A 21,106-nucleotide genomic window follows, 5' to 3' on the forward strand; every position below is an offset into this window, starting at 1 on the left:
GTTTACTTCTGTTACCAATTTTGAACTGCATTTAGCCTACTTACTGATTTGGGCCTACTCACTGTGTCAGCCTCTCATTACAGTTGTCCTCCACTGAACAAAGCAATGCCCCCTGGTTAGTCCTGTTACCAATTTTAAACTGCATTTAGCCCACTTTATTATTTGGGCCTATATCTGTGTTTCCTCCTCATCCTGCCCATTGCCCAGCCAGTGGTAGAAGAGTCTGCTGGTACACTGACCCAGACCGCTACATTCCCATTGCACGCTACACATCCAGAATGTGACCCTGCTGAAAGTCAGGTTCCCCTTCCCGCATACTATACCACCTTACACGGGAACAAAGAGTAAGGTGCAGATGAAAGTGCAGGTTCCTTCATCACGTGGGGGGGGGAGGATACTCGTTGGCGACATCACTGGCACAGGGCCCATCATAGTACGCAAAAGTGTCGCTGCCGTTGGGAGGCGCCCCCACAGTGCAAACACACCGCCGTACTTTGAGGGGCCCTGTGCCAGTGCCTACAGACTCTGTAGTATAAGGTAGCCCCACACAGGCATACTCTATAGTATAAGGCAGCACCCCATAAACAGACCCTGTAGTATAAGGCAGCACCCCATTGGCATACTCTGTAGTATAAGGCAGCACTCCATAGGCAAACTCTGTAGTATAATGCAGCCCCCCACAGGTAGACTCTATAGTGTAAGGCAGCACCCCATAGGCAGACCCTGTAGTATAAGACAGCAACCCATAGGCAGACTCTGTAGTGTAAGACAGCACCCCATAGGCAAACTCTGTAGTATAATGCAGCACCCCTCACAGGCAGACTCTGTAGTATAAGGCAGCACCCCCACAGGCAGATTCTGTAGTATAAGGCAGCACCCCCTCCCACAGGCAGACTCTTTAGTATAAGGCAGCACCCGCCCCCCACAGGCAGACCCTGTAATATAAGGAAGCCCCCATAAAGAAAAACAATAAATAAATACTCACCTCTCTTCTTCCTGGTTCCTGCGCTGCTCCCTGCTCCAGCTCACCTTCAGACTCCGGGTGCCGGGTAGTGACATCATCACGCACCCTGTCCTTGTCAGTGATGTCAGACGCTGACAGGGGAATGATGGGAGAAGAAGCATAGAGCTCCTTCCCTCATCAATGCGATCAGCTGCATCAGCTAGATGCCAATACAGCTAACCCTGCTATGAGAGGTGGGGGGCCCACTGCTGGCACCGGCCCCCCGCCTGCTCAGGGGCCCATAGCGGACACGCGGCAGAACAGGGAGATCGATTCTCCCTGCTCTGCTGCAGAATGTAACTGTATCGGTGCACTGTGCACTCCAATACGGTTACAGTAGCGTAGCTCTGGGTGAGCCCCCTGTGAGCACTGAGCCCGGGGCGATTGTCCCCTCTGCCCCCCCGGTAGCTACGCTACTGCCAGATGCGTAACTCTGTGGGGTCCAGACTGTGCAGGCACATCGCGCTTGCGCAGTCTACAAAGGCTTCGGACAGAGTGACACTTCTAGCATTATATTATAGATAGACACTATCTATTCTACATACATAGAGTCTGTGCTATGTACAATTTATGCTATATACACACAACTTATGCTGCGCAGTTATGGCCAAAAGTGTTGGCAGCCTTGAAACTGGCTCAGAAAATTAAGTATTTCCAGTAGAAACTTATTTCAAATACAGATTGTTAAGGACCGGCGGAACGCACCAAGTATAGATGGTATGAAACTAGGTGCGTTCGCAGTCCGAGGTCCACCGTGCAGGTAAAGACCCTGCTGCTAGTAAGACGGACTATATGGCGGTACTAAGTATACACAAATGGGTTAACCTCACCCTGCGTGAAGGAAGCGATCCTGTTGCGTCACAGGACCGCAGTACCGCACATAGAGCGCGACCAAGAAGTCAGCGTTCTCAACCCCTACTCAGGATTGAAGTCCGATTAGACACTTGCTGGCACAACACCGCAACTGGGTGTGTGAGGAAACTAATAAATAGAATATAAAGGCACGAGAGTGCGTGCGGTGCCGCACTGACGGACGCCACTAACCACCCAGGCATGGGTAAGGAAAGCGCAGAGGAAGCGCACGGCGCCGTACTGGCGGACACAGCAACTGGACGCTGTGATGTGTGTTACGTGCAGATGGCTAGTCGGGTGCTAGATAGCTACCATCATCCGCGAGCAGTCAGCAACACTAGGGAGGGATACTTAGGAGCTTTCATCCATCGACATACATCCATCTACACACACACATTATCAAGACAATACTAGCGCATGGCCGTGCGGTCATGCGCAGTTTATATAGTTGCAGCACAGGAAGCTGCTACAGAAGTTTTGCCCTTTCAGGACCTGCCAGGAGGACCAATGGGATGTGCTGCAGTACCTGAGCATGTGACCCTCAATCTCCAATGGGAGATCTTGCCCTGGGCATGCTTAGTGTGTGCAAATAAGGACTTAGTCCCAGAGAAGCTCGCTCGCCGCAGATCAGTGCAGGGTACAACAGGAGAGCCAGAAAAGGCAGCAGTAACCCTCTGCACAGAATCAGTCCCAGCGAGACGCTGGGAGCGACGCCTCCGCTGAGCAGAGCCCACTGCGGCCGAAGCAGAATGAGAGACCGCAGCAGACACGGATCGAGATTCCCCCTGTGCAGCAGAGGAAACTCGACTCCTAACATTACCCCCCCTCCTAGGGCCCCCCCTCCTTGGGCCTCGCTACGTTCGAAGGCAGCAATAAGCTGCAGAGCCTGAATGTGCTCAGCAGGCTCCCAGGACCTGTCCTCAGGACCGTAACCCTTCCAGTCCACCCAAAAAAATTTTTTGCCACGTACCACCTTGCACCCCAAGATAGCGTTCACCTCGAAATCGTCCGTAGACGAGCCCGATGTCCCGGCAGATGACTCAGAAAACCGGGACATGTATAAGGGCTTAAGGAGGGACACATGAAAGGTGTCGGTGATACAAAGGCGTGGAGGAAGGGCCAGACGGTAGACCACAGGATTAACCTGTTCGAGGACCTTGAAGGGACCCAAGTAGCGAGGAGCAAATTTAGTGGACTCAACTCGCAGCCTGATGTTACGGGCGGAGAGCCACACCAAGTCGCCAGGAGCAAAGGTCGGGGCGGGGCGCCGATGAGCATCGGCGGAGGACCTCATTCTCTCCTTAGAGGCCCGAATGGCATCCTGAGTGCGGTCCTAAATATCCCGTGCCTCCACAGCCCAGTCTGCCACCTTGGAGTCTGCGGAAGACACGGGCATAGGCACAGGTACCTGTGGATGCTGACCATAGTTGAGGAGGAATGGAGTTTGTCCAGTGGAGTCGGCTACGGCGTTGTTCAGCGCAAACTCTGCCCATGATAGCAAGGATGCCCAGTCATCCTGCCTGGCTGAAACAAAATGTTGCAGGTATGTGACCAAGGTCTGGTTGGCCCTCTCTACCAACCCATTCGTCTCGGGATGATAAGCGGAAGAGAGATTCAACTCAGTACTGAGAAGACGACACAGCTCTCTCCAGAACCGAGACGCAAACTGGGGACCCCGGTCACTGACAATTTTGTCAGGCATACCATGTAGGCGGAAGATGTGCTTAATGAACAACGCAGCCAAGGCCCATGCAGAAGGTAACCGTGGTAGCGGCACCAAATGCACCATTTTCGAGAAATGATCGGTGATGACCCAAATGATGGTACAGCCGCGAGACTTGGGCAAACCCACGACAAAGTCCATCCCGACCATCTCCCAGGGCCTATCTGCCACCGGCAAGGGATAGAGCAACCCAGCTGGCCTTTGACGCGGAGATTTATTTTTGGCGCAGGAGACACACGCCAGAATATAATCCCTGACATCCCGGACCATATGCGGCCACCAGTACGTCCTCGCCAGTAGCTCAGATGTCCTCTTTGTCCCAAAGTGTCCACCCACCCTGGACAAATGAGCCCAAGAGAGAACCTCCGGTCGCAAATTAATGGGCACAAAAGTCTTGCCCGGAGGCACAGACTCCAGCGAAACCGGCGCTACAGTTCTCAGGCTCTCAGAAGGGACAATAAGCCGAGGCTCCTCTTCCTCCTCTTCAGTTGACATAAGGGAGCGAGAGAGAGCGTCAGCACGAATATTCTTCTCCCCGGCGAGAAAATGAAGAGAAAAGTGGAACCGGGAAAAGAACAAGGACCATCTGGCTTGGCGAGAATTTAGCCGCTGGGCTGTTTGTAAGTAGACCAAATTTTTGTGGTCCGTGTAAACCTGGAAGGGAAACCGCGCACCTTCCAGAAGATGTCTCCACTCTGAAAAGGCCAACTTCATTGCTAGCAGCTCCCTATCCCCGATAGAGTAGCTTCTCTCCGCTGGCGAGAAGGTCTTAGAGAAGAAGAAGCATGGATGCTTCCGACCTTGAGCATCCTTCTGATAGAGGACTGCTCCAGCACCAACGGATGAGGCATCCACCTCCATTAGGAATGGCTTATCGACATCGGGACGATGTAAGATGGGAGCGCTAGCAAAGTGGGACTTAATAGAAGTGAAGGCCTTGGAGACCTCTTCCGACCACAATTTAGGATTAGCTCCCTTCTTGGTGAGGGCTACCAAGGGAGTTACCAGAGTTGAGAAGTGGGGAATGAACTGGCGGTAATAGTTAATGAACCCCATAAAGCGCTGCACCGCTTTAAGAGAATGGGGCTCTTGCCAGTCCATCACAGCCTGTAGTTTGGCAGGATCCATAGCCAATCCCTGGGCGGAGATGATATAGCCCAGGAACGGCAAATACTCCTGCTCAAACATACACTTCTCCAACTTAGCGTAAAGAGAGTTTGCCCGTAGGAGGTCGAAGACTCTGCCAACATCTCTCCGGTGGGAGTCAATATCTGGAGAAAAGATGAGAATATCATCCAGATAGACTACAACTGAGGTGGAAAGCATATCCCGGAAGATGTCGTTGACAAAATCTTGAAAAACGGCTGGGGCATTACAGAGCCCGAAGGGCATCACCAGATACTCATAGTGCCCATCTCTGGTGTTAAACGCCATTTTCCATTCGTCCCCCTCACGGATGCGAATCAAGTTGTAAGCACCCCGCAGATCTAGTTTAGTAAACACTCTAGCTCCCCGAAGCCTATCGAAGAGCTCGGATATCAAGGGCAAAGGATACTTGTTCTTAACGGTGATAGCGTTAAGACCCCTGTAGTCTATGCATGGACGTAGTTCCCCATTCTTCTTCTGCACGAAGAAGAACCCTGCCCCAGCAGGTGACACTGACTTCCTGATAAACCCTCTTGCCAGATTCTCTTGAATGTACTGAGACATGGCCTCCGTCTCCGGGAGAGATAATGGATAAACTCGACCCCGGGGAGGCTCCGCACCAGGCAAGAGATCGATAGGACAGTCATAGGGGCGATGGGGCGGAAGGGTTTCCGCCGCCTTTTTGGAGAACACGTCTGCGTAAGACCAATATTGCTTGGGGAGGGAGGATAGATCTGCGGGTACCTCAGTAGTAGCAACCTGAGCGCACTCTCGGTGACACCTACCCCCACATGTTTCACCCCATCCCAGAATTCTGCCTGAGGACCACTCGATGTGAGGAGAGTGGTACCGTAGCCAAGGTATCCCCAACAGGACCTCATCAATACCCTCAGGAATGATGAGCAGAGAAATAATCTCCTGATGGGATGGCGACATGGACAGAGTAAAAGGGATGGTCTGATGTGTTATCTGTGTGGGGAGTGTCGACCCATTCACCACTTGTACCGTTACTGGTTGAGGTAGCATAACCAGGGGTATTGCGTGACGTTGGGCGAAGGCAGAAGACATAAAATTGCCCTCCGCCCCACAATCCACGCAGAGGTCCACCGAGTGGGAGGATGAGCCAAAGGTAATTGTCCCCTTAAAGGACAATTTGGAGGCAAACGTCGCAGTGTCTAGTGCACCTCCACCTACTACCACTAGACGCTGACGTTTCCTCGACCGCTGATGACATCTGGTGGCAAGATGTCCTGACTGTTGGCATACATGGCAACCCTGGAGTGCACGAGCGGTCTGGGACTTAGATCCCGCTCGTGACACCACCTTAGGTTCATGGAACTCAGGAGCCTGGACTGGAGATTCCAAAGGTTTGGCGAAGGTGGGAGCCAGCCGAAACCTCTGCCTAAACTGGGCTCGCTCTAACCTCCGCTCGTGAAAACGGAGGTCAATGCGAGTAGATACTGTTATTAACTCTTCCAGTGTGGCGGGAATCTCCCTAGTGGCCAGAGCATCCTTAACGTGGTCAGCCAGCCAGCTCAGATGCTAGAGTGCAGAAGTGGACGGCAAAAAGGCTGACCAAGGACGAGCCCTGAGTCAGTGCCAACAGTTGGAGCGCCGTATCATGGGTGACACGAGGTCCTAGAAAGACCTGTTTCAGAGTGCTCAGGAATAACGGAGCACTCTGCACCACATGATCGCCACGCTCCCACAGCGGCGTAGCCCACTGCAACGCCCTGTCCGACAATAAGGAAATTATAAAGCCCACCTTAGCCCACTCTGTAGGGAAACAAGAGGCCAGAAGCTCGAGATGTATTGAGCACTGACTCACGAAACCCCTACAGGACTTACTGTCACCAGAAAATTTCTCTGGTAGCGGGAGGCGAGATAGCGTCGGTACAGGGGCAGCAGTGGACAAGGTAGCTGCAGCCACACTTGCAGCCTGAACAGCGACAGCAGTAACATCCACAGCTGAGGTTGAACGCTCTAGAGCCGCCAACCTTTCCTCCAGCTGCTGGATGTACCGCTGTAGACGCTGATCGTCCGTCATTACTAGCCAGACCTTGGCGCTAGTATTACGGACTATATGGCGGTACTAAGTATACACAAATGGGTTAACCTCACCCTGCGTGAAGGAAGCGATCCTGTTGCGTCACAGGACCGCAGTACCGCACATAGAGCGCGAGCAAGAAGTCAGCGAACTCAACCCCTACTCAGGATTGAAGTCCGATTAGACACTTGCTGGCACAACACCGCAACTGGGTGTGTAAGGAAACTAATAAATAGAATATAAAGGCACGAGAGTGCGTGCGGTGCCGCACTGACGGACGCCACTAACCACACAGGCATGGGTAAGGAAAGCGCAGAGGAAGCGCACGGCGCCGTACTGGCGGACACAGCAACTGGACGCTGTGATGTGTGTTACGTGCAGATGGCTAGTCGGGCGCTAGATAGCTACCATCATCCGCGAGCAATCAACAACACTAGGGAGGGATACTTAGCTTTCATCCATCGACATACATCCATCTACACACACACATTATCAAGACAATACTAGCGCATGGCCGTGCGGTCATGCGCAGTTTATATAGTTGCAGCACAGGAATCTGCTACAGAAGTTTTGCCCTTTCAGGACCTGCCAGGAGGACCAATGGGATGTGCTGCAGTACCTGAGCATGTGACCCTCGATCTCCAATGGGAGATCTTGCCCTGGGCATGCTCAGTGTGTGCAAATAAGGACTTAGTCCCAGAGAAGCTCGCTCGCCGCAGATCAGTGCAGGGTACAACAGGAGAGCCAGAAAAGGCTGCAGTAACCCTCTGCACAGAATCAGTCCCAGCAAGACGCTGGGAGCGACGCCTCCGCTGAGCAGAGCCCACTGCGGCCGAAGCAGAATGGGAGACCGCAGCAGACACGGATCGAGATTCCCCCTGTGCAGCAGAGGAAACTCGACTCCTAACACAGATGTTTTGTTATACACATGTTTATTTCCTTTGTGTTTATTGGAACAAAATAAAAAAAAACAGAAAAAAAGGATAATTGGACATTAATTCACACAAAATCCTCAAAATGGGCTGGACAAAAATGTTTCCTTTCCAAAATTAAGGGTAAACAACTTTGTCTCAAGCATGTGATGCTCTTTCAAACTCACCTGTGGTAAGCAACAGGAGTGTGCAATGTGAAAATCACACCTGAAACCAGATAAAAGGGGGAGAAGTTGACTCAATCTTTGCATTGTGTGTCTGTCTGTGCCACACTAAGGATGGAGATCAGAAAGAGGAGAAGAGAACTGTCTGTAAACTTGAGAACCAAAACTGTTGAACAATATCAGCAATCTCAGGATGACAAGTCTATCTGTAGAGATCTTGATTTTTTTGTCTACGGTGCAAAAACATAATGAAAAAGTTTGCATTGTAGCTAATCTCTCGAGACATGGATGGCAGAGAAATATTGATGAAAGGTTGCAACACAGGATATTCTGGATGGTGAATAAGCAGCCTCAATCAAGTTCCAAAGAAATTCAAGCTGTCTTGCAGGCTCAGCACATCAGTGTCAGCGCAAACCCCCAGGAGGGCCAAACTGCTAACATGGTGACATAAAAAAGCTAGACTGCAGTTTGCCAAAATGTACATGAGTAAGTCAAAATCCTTCCAGAAAAGCATCTTCTGAACAGATGAGACCAAGATAAAGCTTTTTGAAAAGCACATCAGTCTACTGTTTACCAACAATGGAATGAGGCCTACTAAGAAAAGAACACAGTACCTACAGTCAAATATGGTGGAAGTTTAAAGATGTTTTGGGATCGTTGTTCTGCTTCTGGCACTGGGTTCCATAAAATCTGAAGAATACCAAAGGATTTTGGGTTGCAATGTAGTGGCCAGTGTCAGAAAGTTGCCCTAACTGATAAGGACATTAAATCTTGAAAACTTGATTGCCCATTTGGGAGATTTCAAAATATTTTAATTTTTTGGAAATCTCAAGAGTAGGCTAGACGTTTTGGATTCTGTGAGGGCTATATAACTGAGATAACTTTTTTGTTGTGTTGTGAGACAATTTATTCAAAGAGCACTTAAAACTCTATTTCTAGGTAAATTCAATTCACAATTTATACAATAACATGAAATTTTTTGACCTGAAATGATAAAAATACAGTCTCTTTATTAGTAGAAAGTTCATACAGAATCTGCAAACACAAATCAGGCTATTAAGTAGGTTATTTTTTTGTTTTTTCCCATTAGATATTCTCTGGAGTTCATATTTGGTCTAAATAACACTATAAAACATTTAGGCAGAAACATGCCGACCAACAATGCCCAACTTGATGACTGAATAGCAAATATCTCCATGGCCACAGTATACTTTCCACTGGCACTAAAATAGGCTGGAATAAAGGATATCCAGACGCTGAGGAAGGCCAACATGCTGAAGGTGATGTATTTGGCCTCATTGAAACTGTCAGGAAGTCTTCTGGCCAAGAATGCAACAATAAAACTAAGGGTGGCTAGGAGACCAAGAAACCCTAACATGCTCCAAAAAGCAGTGGTTGATCCTTCATTGCATTCAACGATGATGATGCCGGGCTTTGTGTTTAAATTTTGTTCTGGAAACGGAGGTGAAAGAGATGTCCAGAGAATACACAAAGTAAATTGTAATAAAATGCAGAGTATAATGATTGTATAGGACAACCAAGGACTCGCTAACTTTTTTACTTCACTTCCTGGCCTAGTAGCCATGAATGCAAAAACCACCATGAGAGTCTTTGCTAAAATACAAGATACACAAAGAACGAAAGTCAAACCGAAGCTAGCCTGACGTATCAAACACTTCTCATTCACAGGATATCCAATGAAGGCCAAAGAACAAAGGAAGCAAAGACAAAGAGATCCTAGAAGAAGACAACTGAGAGAGAAATTATTGGCTCTTACTATAGGTGTCTTCTTGAAATAAAAAAGAAGTCCAAAAATACAAGCTGGGATGCTCGATGAGAAGATGCTGAAGGCCATCAATGCAGCTCCTAGAGGTTCTTCAAAGGAGAGGAATTCTATCTCTTTTTTAATACATCTGTCTTTTTGAAGATTAGGCCACTGATCCCATGGACATTTCATGCAGCGAATTGAGTCTGAAATAGAGCAAAATATATGTAAGCATTGTCTAATGGCCCATTACTAATTGATGCTGATCACATATTATTATTATTATTTATTTATATAGCACCATTGATTCCATGGTGCTGTACATGAGAAGGGGTTACATACAAATTACAGGTATCACTTACAGTAAGCAAACTAACAATGACAGACTGATACAGAGGGGTGACGACCCTGCCCTTGCGGGCTTACATTCTACAGGATAGTGGGGATGGAGACAATAGGTTGAGGGTTGCAGGAGCTTCGGTGTTGGTGAGACGGTAAGTTTGGTAGTGGTGAGGAGGTAGCAGGGTCAGTGCAGGCTGTAGGCTTTCCTGAATTGGTGGGTTTTCAGGTTCCATCTGAAGGATTTGAATATGGTTGATAGTCGGATGTGTTGGGGCAACGAATTCCAGAGGATGGGGGATATTCTGGAGAAGTCTTGGAGGCGGTTGGGTGAGGAGCAGATAAGTGTGGAGGAGAGAAGGAGGTCTTGGGAGGACCGGAGATTACGTGAGGGAAGATATCGGGAGATTAGTTCAGAGATATATGAAGGACACAGGTTATGGATGGCTTTGTAGGTCAGTATTAGTAATTTGAACTAGATTCGCTGAGGCAATGGGAGCCAGTGAAGAGATTTGCAGAGGAGGGAAGCAGAGGAGTGGCGAGGAGAGAAATGAATTAGTCGGGCAGCAGAGTTAAGAATTGACTGGAGGGGTGCAAGGGTGTTAGCAGGGAGGCCACAGAAAAGGATGTTGCAGTAGTCAAGGCGGGAGATGATGAGGGCATGCACAAGCATTTTAGTAGATTGACGGTTGAGGAAAGGACGGATTCTGGAGATATTTTTGAGCTGGAGGCGACAGGAGGCGGAAGGAGCTTGGATGTGCGGTTTGAGGGACAGGGCAGAGTCAATGGTTACTCCGAGGCAGCGGACTTCCGGTACGGGGGAAAGCGTGATGTCGTTAATTGCGATAGATAGGTCAGGTATGGAAGATCTATAAGATGGAGGAAAGATGATGAGTTCAGATTTGTCCACACTAAGTTTGAGGAAGCAAGAGGAGAAGAATGAGGATATGGCTGATAGATACTCCGGGATTCTGGACAGCAGAGAGGTGACATCTGGGCTAGAAAGGTAGATCTGAGTGTCATCGGCATAAAGGTGGTACTGGAATCCATGGGACTTTATGAGTTGTCCCAGGCCAAGTGTATAGATTGAGAAGAGTAGGGGTCCTAAAACAGAGCCTTGGGGGACTCCAACAGAGAGAGGGTGGGATGAGGAGGGAGTGTGGGACTGGGAGACGCTGAATGTGCAGTTGGAAAGGTATGAAGAGATCCAGGAGAGGGCGAGGTCTTTGATGCCATAGGAGGAGAGGATCTGTAGTAGGAGGCAATGGTCAACTGTGTCAAAAGCAGAGGACAGGTCTAGAAGGAGGAGTACAGAATATTGTCGTTAGCTTTGGCTGTAAGTAGGTCGCTAGTGATTTTGGTCAGGGCTGTCTCAGTTGAGTGATGGGGCAGAAACCAGATTGTAGATTGTCAAATAGCAAGTTAGATGAGAGGATTTTGGAAGTGAATGGAAGCAGCGATATTGGGGGATAGCTGGACATAGCTGTTGGGTCACATACACTACAGACTTAATTTAATGTGATCTATCTCTTCTTTTCCCAGCTATTTCCCTAGCAATCCATTTGTCTGATGAAGTCCAAAATGTCACTACATAATTTCAGATTGCTAAAAAGTTAGTAGGCAACAAGTATATTTCTGCAAATTGGATTGCCGGGGTTATTATGGTGTGGACCCACCTTCACAGAGGTGACCTGTATCCAACCCACAATGGCCTATCTACAGCAGCATAAATGGATTAGTCAATTTTTTCACCTGTTTGGTTGGAAATCTCTCCTTGAGAGCACGGAAGACATTCAAAGCAACAGATGGGTTGTCCTCTTCTCATCACTTGTCTAAAGCCTGGGATACAACTCTCACTGCATACAGAAAAGGGCACCTGTGCAAAAAATATGGAATACATGGAAAAATAGAAATGCCTTAAGATGATACCTCACTGAGGATGATACCATTTGTAGTTTCTAATTGATGGTCAGTTTAAAGTTCCCTAATGAACCTCGATATATAGATATTAAGCATATTTTTTAATTAAATACTCATAGTTATGTGGAGCCTTTTTCTGGTATGGCCTTTGGCTTACATTCTGTATTCAGATATGCATTGTGACATCCAACCTAAAGTTGGTCAACTGTTGGTAATATTTGTTTATGGAAGGAGTTAGTTAAGAGATCTATCTCTAAAAAACTGAGTTCTTCCTAAAACATCCTTTTGTCAGTACGGAGATATTCGAGATATGTCTTGGATTTTTAATGGCCATGGTTAGGCTTTGGTTAGACACCTCTGTTTTTTAAACTATATAAGACAACACAAAAGTTATAGTTATAAATTCGAAACATACTTGACCATTGTTGTAGGCCCATAATCCAACACCTAGGTCAACACTGAAGGTGTCTCCTTTAGGCTGAATTGTATCATAACGCCCAACCTTGATGTGTTGTACATTCCCAGTCTCATCTGCTTGCCAGTAAACAATATCATAAGCTGCAGGTGGATCACCATTTTTATCAAAAAATATTTCACTTCCGCTGGTCAATCTTACTCGTACAGCTTGGATGTAATGAGAAAGCTGAAAAGGAGGCAAATATGTTTTTTTTTTTTTTAAATTGGAGATGTTCACAAATTCTTGAGTAAATCAATCCATCCATTCCAATCAACATTATTTTTGAAGAATCCATTTGTCTCAAAAGAGAACAGCTGTACCATATGTGGCAAGTAACAGTAGGGAGAACTCTACAAAGAGGGATTGTGGCTTAACCCTGCTGTTGTCTTCGGTCTGGGGAGACCGATTTTGAACTTTGGTATTTTTTGGGGTGTTCAAGATGCGGTTCTGAAACTTGTGGTTGATTGACTTAAATGAGGATGGGTCGGTCGGCCACAGGTTTCAGAGCCGCATCTTGAATATTTTAAAGAATATTGAAGTTCGAGGTCGGTCGTTTTTGACCGAGGACAACAGCAGGGTTAAGAGATTCATGCAAGACCTCTGATCCCCCGATCAGACACCAACACAACACAATAGGCTTAACCCCCCTTTCCCGACGCAGCCAATTTTTGTGGCTTTGTTTATACTTCGAATACTTTCAAGAGCCGTAACTTTCTGTTTTTCCATCAATATAGCAATATGAGAACTTGTTTTTTTTCTGGGATGAATTGTAAATTTGAATAACACCATTAACTTTACAGTAGTACAATGTGCTTAAAAAAAGGGGAAAAATCCAGTGCAGTGAAATTGTGAAAAAAAATGAAGTTCCGCCAGTATTTTGTTTTTTTTAATTGTAATAGACCCCATTATATGCTAACAATGACCTGCCATCACGATTCTCCAGGTCAGTACAACTACAACTATACCAGTATTGTACAAGTTTTTTAATTATTTGAACAGCAAAAAACAATGTGAAATTTGTAAAAAATAAAATTTTGTATCATCATTTTCTGAGTCTCATAACTTTTCTTTTCCTCCAAACGAGCTGCACAAAGACTATTTTCTTTCAGTGCAACCTGACATTTTTATTGATACCATTTTGTGGTACATGATATGTCGTTATAACTTTTAATTGCAGTATATATTTTTAAAGAGATTCAATGACTAAAAACAGCGTTTACAGCTTAACCCCTTTACAACCAATAATGAACATAGCACCTCATGAGCGGTTGTAGGTTCCGCACCAGACGTGCTATGCCCATCATGCATCTAAACTGTCATTGTGTGTAAACACGCAGTGTTCCATGCCTACAGCTGTCAGTGACAGAGGAGCAACACGAGAAGAGGTGCGGGGGACCCATTCCTTCGGCCCCCTCACTCAGGGTGCTGTGATTGATCAGTCAATCTGACTGACGGATCACAGAATGATAATGCAGGTGGTGCTGAAATATCTGCACCTCCCACCTGATCACACCAGGAGCTCGGCGCTGCTAGAGGCCGAGCTCCTGCGCTAACAGCCAGAAATGGTGCCAGCACAGCACCTAGCTGTTTAACCCCTGAAATGCTGCAATTGAGAGCAATCAGAGCATTTAGGAGGCATGCAGAGGAAAAGAGCTCCCCTATCTTCAGATCAGCACCCCTGTAACGTCTTCATGGGGTCCCAATTGTTGCCATGGTGACCCAGTTATCTCAAAGCTACGGAAAGCTGCTTAGACCATCTGTACACATATAATGCATTGCAAAAAAAGTTTAAAAAAATGGCAAACATTTTGTTGTTCTAGCACCACAGGGGCTCTCCCAATGGGTCACGGTATTTTCTGATTACATGTAGGGTATTGGCGCAATCAGGATAAACTACACAAAAAATTGAGGTCCATTTTTTCCAATTAGCCCTTATAAAAAGGTAAAATTTGCTGCTAAAACAACATTTTGGCAGTAAAAATGTAATTATTCTTTCTACACTGCCCAATGGTATACATTTCTGTGAGGCACATGTGGTGTTAACATGCTCATTGCACCACTAGATGAATTCATTGAGAGGTGTAGTTTGTAAAATGAGGTCACTTATGAGGGGTTCCTACTGTTCTGATACCTTAGGGGCTCTGTTGTGAATTCTGCTCTTGGGTTCCCTCCAGTGGTTGTAGGTGGGAATGCAGTTGTCTCTGAGTCACAGTCCTGGCCAGGTGTATCTACTGATTGCAGTTCTGACTGGGATATTTAGGTGTGCAGGATTCATTAGTGCTTGCCAGTTGTCAATGTTTCCTCTGAAGTGTTGGATCACTTTCTAGCTTCTCCTACTCAGCTGTCAATTCAGCAAAGATAAGTGTCTGTTTCTTTTTCTGTGGCACACATGCAGTGTGCTTATATTCTGTGCTATTCATTTGTTTTTCTCTTGTCCAGCTTAGACTGTGTCAGTGTTTTCTCAGTCTTGTTGGATTCTCTGGAGATGCAGATATACGCTCCACATCTTTAGTTAGATGGTGGAGTTTTTGTATTTTCTGCTGTGGATATTTTTGGAAGGATTTTTAATACTGACCGCTTAGTATCCTGTCCTATCCTTTCCTATTTAGCTAGTGTGTGCCTCATTTGCTAAATCCTGTTTTCTGCCTACGTGTGTCTTTTCCTCTACTACTCACAGTCAATATTTGTGGGGGGCTGCCTATCCTTTGGGGTTCTGCTCCGAGGCAAGGTAGAAATTCCTATTTCCATCTATAGGGGTATTTAGTCCTCCGGCTGTGTCGAGGTGTCTAGGTTTTGTTAGGCACACCCCACGGCTACTTCTAGTTGCGGTGATAAGATCAGGGTTTGCGGTCAGTATAGTTACCACCTACTCCAGTGAAAGTTTTCATGCTGCTCCAAGGTCACCTGATCATAACAGGGCTCTGTGAATGTGACATGGCACCTTCAAACCATTCCAGTAAAATCTGAATTCCAATATGACCCCTCTTCTCTTCTGAGTTTTCTACTACATATGAGATATTGATGCACTCAGGAGAAATTCTACAAAAAATGTTATGATGCAGTTTTTCCTATTACGCTTTTTTGAAAATAAAAATAATTGGGGCTAAAAAACATTTTTGCAGGAAAAATTTGATTTTTTTCTATTTTCACAGCTCTATGTTATGAACTTTTGTGATGCACCTGGGGGTTCAAGGTGCTCACTACACATCTAAATAATTTCCTTGATGGGGTCTAGTTTCTAAAACGGGGTTACATGTGGGGAGTTTACACTGTTTAGGCACATCATGTCCAAACATGACATGGCATCCAATCTCGATTCCAGACATTTTTGCATTCAAAAAGTCAAATGGCGCCTCTTCCCTTCTGAGCCCTGCTGTGCCCCTAAACAGTAGTTTTCCCCCACATATCTAGTATGGGTGTACTCAGGAGAAACTGCACAACAAATTTTGAGGTTCATTTTCTCCTGTTACCCTTGTGAAAATAAAAAAAATTTGGGGCTAAATAAAATTTTTGTGTAAAATAGTTCATTTTTTCCTTCCACATTGCATAAATTCCTGTGCAGCACATGAAGGGTTAATAAACTTCGTGAATGTGGTTTTGAGGAGTTACAGGGGTGCAGCCTTTAGAATGGTGTCACTTTTGGATATTTTCTATCATATAGGCTCCCACATTTTTACCACTATCATAAAGTACAATATGTCATGAAAAAAAGTTCAAAGAGTCTCATCAATTGAAACTGGTCAGATTTTAAAAAAATGAGGCCCCGTCATTAATTTAAAAAATGGCTCGGTCCTTAAGGGGTTAATGTATATTTTGAAAGATCAGACTTTTGCGGATGTCACGGTACAAAATATTTTTTTTTTTAATATCTTTATTTTTAATGGAGGAAACAAATTATTCAAACATTATAGATTTTTTCATACCTTTTTAAAAATAAAAATCAGAAACTTTTCAATTTTCCCACCGGCCACTGGAGCTTTTTTAGACTCTAACCTCCTCTTGTTTCATGAGATTCACAGATATGTTAGATGATATAAACTGACTCAGTACTCATGTTAAAGTTTAACTTAGTTTCATAACATTTTCATTTGAATTCTTTTTATTGAATAATCCTACCTGCCAGGGCTTCAAGTTGTCAAATATTCCAAATCCCTTATCATTGAGTGGTCTGATTGTCTTATGATATATGTGAAAGTCATGCAAAGCCTCAGCTATAACATAAATGGCAGCATAAAGGTTATGAGCTCCTCGTAAGCTTGAGACGTCGCTGAAGCTGTTGTAGATACTCTTTAGGTCTTCCTTCTCAACACACATATTGATAGAGTTATTGAGTAGCTGAGTATTAATTTCCAGATTGAGAAGTTCACAGTCATAAACCCAAGTTCCTCCTGGTCTTTGAAGTGGATGAATACTATTGAGATATTGTTGAAAATTGGGAATGACTGAGCTGTGGAAGGAAAACCCGACAGAATCTGAGAGTATAGGAGAATATTTACTATCTGATAGTAAAACTGATGTAGACCAAGCTTCGCTAGCTACAAAGATCTTCCCAATTACATTTTTTTTCACCATCTCGTTTAGAAGAGGAACCATTTCGACATCCGTGGAGAAGATTACAATCACTTTCGCAGAGGACTCTTGAATGACTTTTGTGAGATGCGGAGCATTCTTATCCTGACGACTATTCAAGATGTATTCCGTAAAGGCCAAACAGGCTCCAGCTTTAAGGAGTTCTTGCTTAATGACTTGGATACCTTGCTGACCATAATCTTGACTCAAGGCTATTAAACCAACCCAAGTCCAATTGAAATGCATCACCAGTTGAGCCAGACCCTTGGACTGAAAGTCATCATTAGGGACAGTCCTGAAGAAGGAAGGAAATTGTGATCTGTCACTTAGAAGAGCACTTGTTGAGTAGTGGCTGATCTATGATGAGAAAGAAGAAGGGGTTCCATGGTCTAGTCTTACAGTGATAAGAGCATGTCAATCAAAATAATAATGAAGAGGTTTAGTTGTATTTCTAAAATTCAATTAATAATGGATACTGTGGAGATGAAACAAATATAGTCTTTCTTGCCTTAGACTTTCTTCAAGCAAGAAAGTATTGAACTGGATTCCTGATGCCTCTACTAGAAGAGATGAGGAACCAGAACAAGGGCTTGTTTACTCTTATGTGTATTCTGAACATTATCATTTATGGAGAACATATAACCAGTGAGGTCTGTAAGGTTTTCTTGGATTCTATCAATAGGAAATAGTATGATTGGATCCAATATGATCTCTAAACTGTCCTTTCTTGAAACACTGAAGCCAAAGATTGCAGGAGAACCTGACTGTACTGAAGTACATACAGTATCTTCTACATCTTCTGAAGCCACTCCAACCCATTATGATACATTTTACCCTTGTAGTCTCTTCATATGTTCTGTTTTTTCCTCCAAGTTTAGCCTTTCACCTACATGCCATGGATGTATATGAAGAGTGAGGGAAGGTGGCCACAATTCATAAACAACCACCTGAATATTATGTTATTTTTATTTCACTTTTTATTTCACAACTTAAGGCTATGTTCACAAAGTGTTTTTCAGAATTTTTTAAGAGCAGATAATCTCCAAAATTCTTAAAAAAAAACACTTCAAAAACTCCTTCTAAACTTCTTTAAATAATGATATCGGATATCCACTTTGATGTTCATTTGTAGAATTTCTTGAACTCTTTAGTTTTTCCTGAAGACGTTTTAAAAGATACCTGGTAGAGAAATAAATGCATGTCACCTGAATGCTTGTAGGCCAACTGAGCAATTCTTCAGCATCTTCAAGCCTTCACTCCCAGATCTTGCCAATCACAGCTTGACAGTGTCTGAGACCGCTAAATCAGCTGCCAAACTGTGGTTGGCAGTATTTAGGAGAAGATTCCCCAAGAGAGGATTCTAAAGAAATGCCCAGTTGGTCTGCAAGTGGAGATTTCACATAATGTGCTAAAAAAAGCAACTAATGTGAATTTTTCTGCAATCGAGTGACAGCGCAAAAAACAAAAAAAAACAAAAAGAAAATCAAAGTCAGTGGAGTTCAAGGATTTTTATAAGATAGTTAACTCAATTTTTTGGCGCAACTGATAGGTCCCTTGGACTTTTTTATTGAGCTAAGATCTTGATGTGCGCATGCGCCATCTACGGTGCCATTTTATTGAATTCCACATGACCAGTGAAATCAAAATTCGCACATTGCGCATGAGTCTCAAAATATTCTGCGTAATTTTAACTTCATCCCCTGTCCAGAGATAGACATACAAACTCAATCAGACTTCATTAATCTCTTCCCACCTCTACTAGTTTTTGTTTCTCGTTGATTTTTTCATCCTTGATTTACAAAAACCTGTTTATATCATTAGAGCTTTATGAGAGCTTCTTTTATGCATCATGTTTTATTTCGTAATGATACCGCTTGATTTATTTTATAATGTATAGATGATAAATCTGTCAAACAGACCTATAGGTGGACCATACGCCACGATACAGAGGTCACACACAACACTTTGCTCTGTGCACAAGCCCTAAACTATTATGAAAAATCCAAACCAATGTGATGGAGAATCGATCTTCTGAGTAGAAATTACTAACCCAGTTGCTAGAACTAGATGTCCAGCTATAAGCTTGGAAATCATATGTAACTCTGTACCTATGCGTAATGCTCCCATTTATTTAGGCGTAGGCTTCTGTGTAGCCACACTGGCTATGGTGGGTTCGGGGTAGTCTCCTGCTGTTCTGCCTCTTCCTTCCTAAATAAACTTCAGCTCTGCTTATTCAGATTGGACTCCATAACTAAGCAGGAGGCCAAAACCACCAGGAGTTCAGTGAAAGAAGATCTATTACAGCAAAGAATAGATTATTACAAGCTTTGTAACCCAAAATAGTAGCGTTGTCAGGCTATACCTGTGGGTATCTGTACAGTCCAAGCATGTGAGCCATCAAAAGAGAATAGGATGATATCGAATGTCCAATAATGGCAGCAATTGATGGTCCTTCATGGCAGGAATAATTGGGGATCCCTCTTTCTTGCCCTGTCAGCAACATCTGAGTCCCATCCAATTCATGGTCCATGGCAGCACAGGAGTCATAGACCTGGAACCCCAAGGTAGTATTTGGCAAGAGACTTGGACTTCTATTAATTTCCTCCACAGCAAAGCGTAAGGCCTGGAACTGCTGCAAAACCTCAAAACTAAACCTTCAAGGACAAAATAGAACATGGTTTATGGCTCAAAATGTTTCAAGATGTTACGTTTCAGAAATGAGGAAAAATGCATGAACATAAAGATAACTTAAAAAGTGACTGAGAGTCTTCATCATTGATGATGACAATCCATAAAATAATAGAAAATGTATAAATCAGTTAGACAACTTTAATAAATAAAACAGGATGACTACTCTACAACCACAAGAGGGTCTTCACAAAATGGATTTCCCGACTTCTAAACAAGGGTTATGGTCCAGGTTTTGCTTTAATTATTAGGTCGGGAAAGGAATTTTTCTGCATCTGTTTGGTCAAATAGATGATACACAGACTTTTTTATGTCAACATAATACCATGGGATAGTACAATCCGATTTGCCTCTCTCTGGTTCTGGGGCAGCTATTTAGTGATGGTACTTCCTGGGTTCGGTGTCGATGACACTTCCATTAACTCGGCTTGAGCATCTAACCCAGGTTACGCTGCTATAATCGTTGTTCCTCTGCATGTGTGATCGTTATTATGTATGATGCGTTTTGTTCCCTGACTTGTGCTTCCGTTTTGGTACCGTTTAGTCCTCACTGGTTTCCTTATCCCTTGGCTTGTCCCTGACTAAGCTCCCATCTTGCCCTCCGGTTCTTACGTTCTGGCTTCTGACCATGCTCATATCTCGTCCTCCATATCCCACGCTTCCATCTGGCGTTTTGCCCTCTTGTTCGTCTGACAGCATTCTGTTCTCTCCTTCTCTGTACCGCTGCCACTGCCAGCTTCCGTCCTCCCGGTTGCTTGCTGTCTTCGCCCCCCATCGTCTCCTCTCCTGACACCATGCTCCCCACCAGATCTCGGGTCCCGCTCACACTTCACTTTGTGGCGTCTACTCAACTTTCCGGCTGGTCTGCCACCCATGACCATCCTGCAGCGCCCCCTAGGCAAAACCACCTGTGACACCAGCTGTGTGTCATTACAGATGCCCTGTCGACAGAGGAGAGCGGAAAAGAAGAAGCTACACTGTCGACATGATGTCACCGGAAGCAAGAGAATTGCCAACAGGAGCAGTTCGTGACCATTCTGAGCTGACAGTATTTGCCACCGGGTAAATAGTTAGCAATTACCTGCTGGCAAGTTCTTAGCCCCATGTGCAAAAATAGTCAAAGTCTTGGATGTCTACTTTAAGGCATTTACAATGCTTAAAAGTCATTTTTCTCTTTTCGCCTTGCAGTATTCATTAGCGTCTTTTGTGGCAAACTCTTCTAAAGAGCCCACGTGGTTTATGAATTATGCATGAAAGAAAAAATGCTTTTTATTTAAGTCTTTAACCTGTTTTGTGACTTTTTAGAACAAAATGTTGCATGATCCACTACAAAATTTGAGTAAAAAATCCTGCACACATAAAATCATTATAGAGAGGACTGAGTTATAGCTGAAAACATAACCATAATCACGAAGATACAAGTAAAAGATACAAGTAAAAACATAAAATATGCGGTGCAAATTAAGCCTGCACATGAAAAACAGGAGAAAAAAATACTGAA

General features: G+C 44.7%; 1 protein-coding gene across 1 annotated transcript; it reads right to left on the reverse strand.

Moving 5' to 3' along the window:
* Positions 1-8,915: 8,915 nt before the first annotated feature.
* On the reverse strand, positions 8,916-20,480 carry LOC138674713 (extracellular calcium-sensing receptor-like). The gene is made up of 6 exons (XM_069762530.1): positions 20,263-20,480; positions 19,280-19,571; positions 16,465-17,274; positions 12,307-12,534; positions 11,724-11,847; positions 8,916-9,838 (listed from the first exon to the last, which is right to left on the reverse strand). The coding sequence occupies exons 1-6, from the start codon at positions 20,478-20,480 to the stop codon at positions 8,916-8,918; spliced, it is 2,595 nt and encodes an 864-aa protein (XP_069618631.1).
* Positions 20,481-21,106: the final 626 nt, after the last annotated feature.

The sequence above is a fragment of the Ranitomeya imitator genome, chromosome 4 (assembly GCF_032444005.1).
Source record: "Ranitomeya imitator isolate aRanImi1 chromosome 4, aRanImi1.pri, whole genome shotgun sequence".
Lineage (NCBI taxonomy): Eukaryota > Metazoa > Chordata > Amphibia > Anura > Dendrobatidae > Ranitomeya > Ranitomeya imitator.

Bases quoted from the DNA above. Each gene is read 5' to 3' on its own strand.
- LOC138674713 (XM_069762530.1), bottom strand. From the start codon at position 20,480: ATGGGTGGCAGACCAGCCGGAAAGTTGAGTAGACGCCACAAAGTGAAG. The intron at 19,572-20,262 runs GTGGGATATGGA...TTGTCCTTGAAG, and splicing joins GCAAAACGCCAGATGGAAGC to GTTTAGTTTTGAGGTTTTGC. The intron at 9,839-11,723 runs GTGAAAAAATTG...GCTCTATTTCAG, and splicing joins AGAGATTTCCAACCAAACAG to ACTCAATTCGCTGCATGAAA.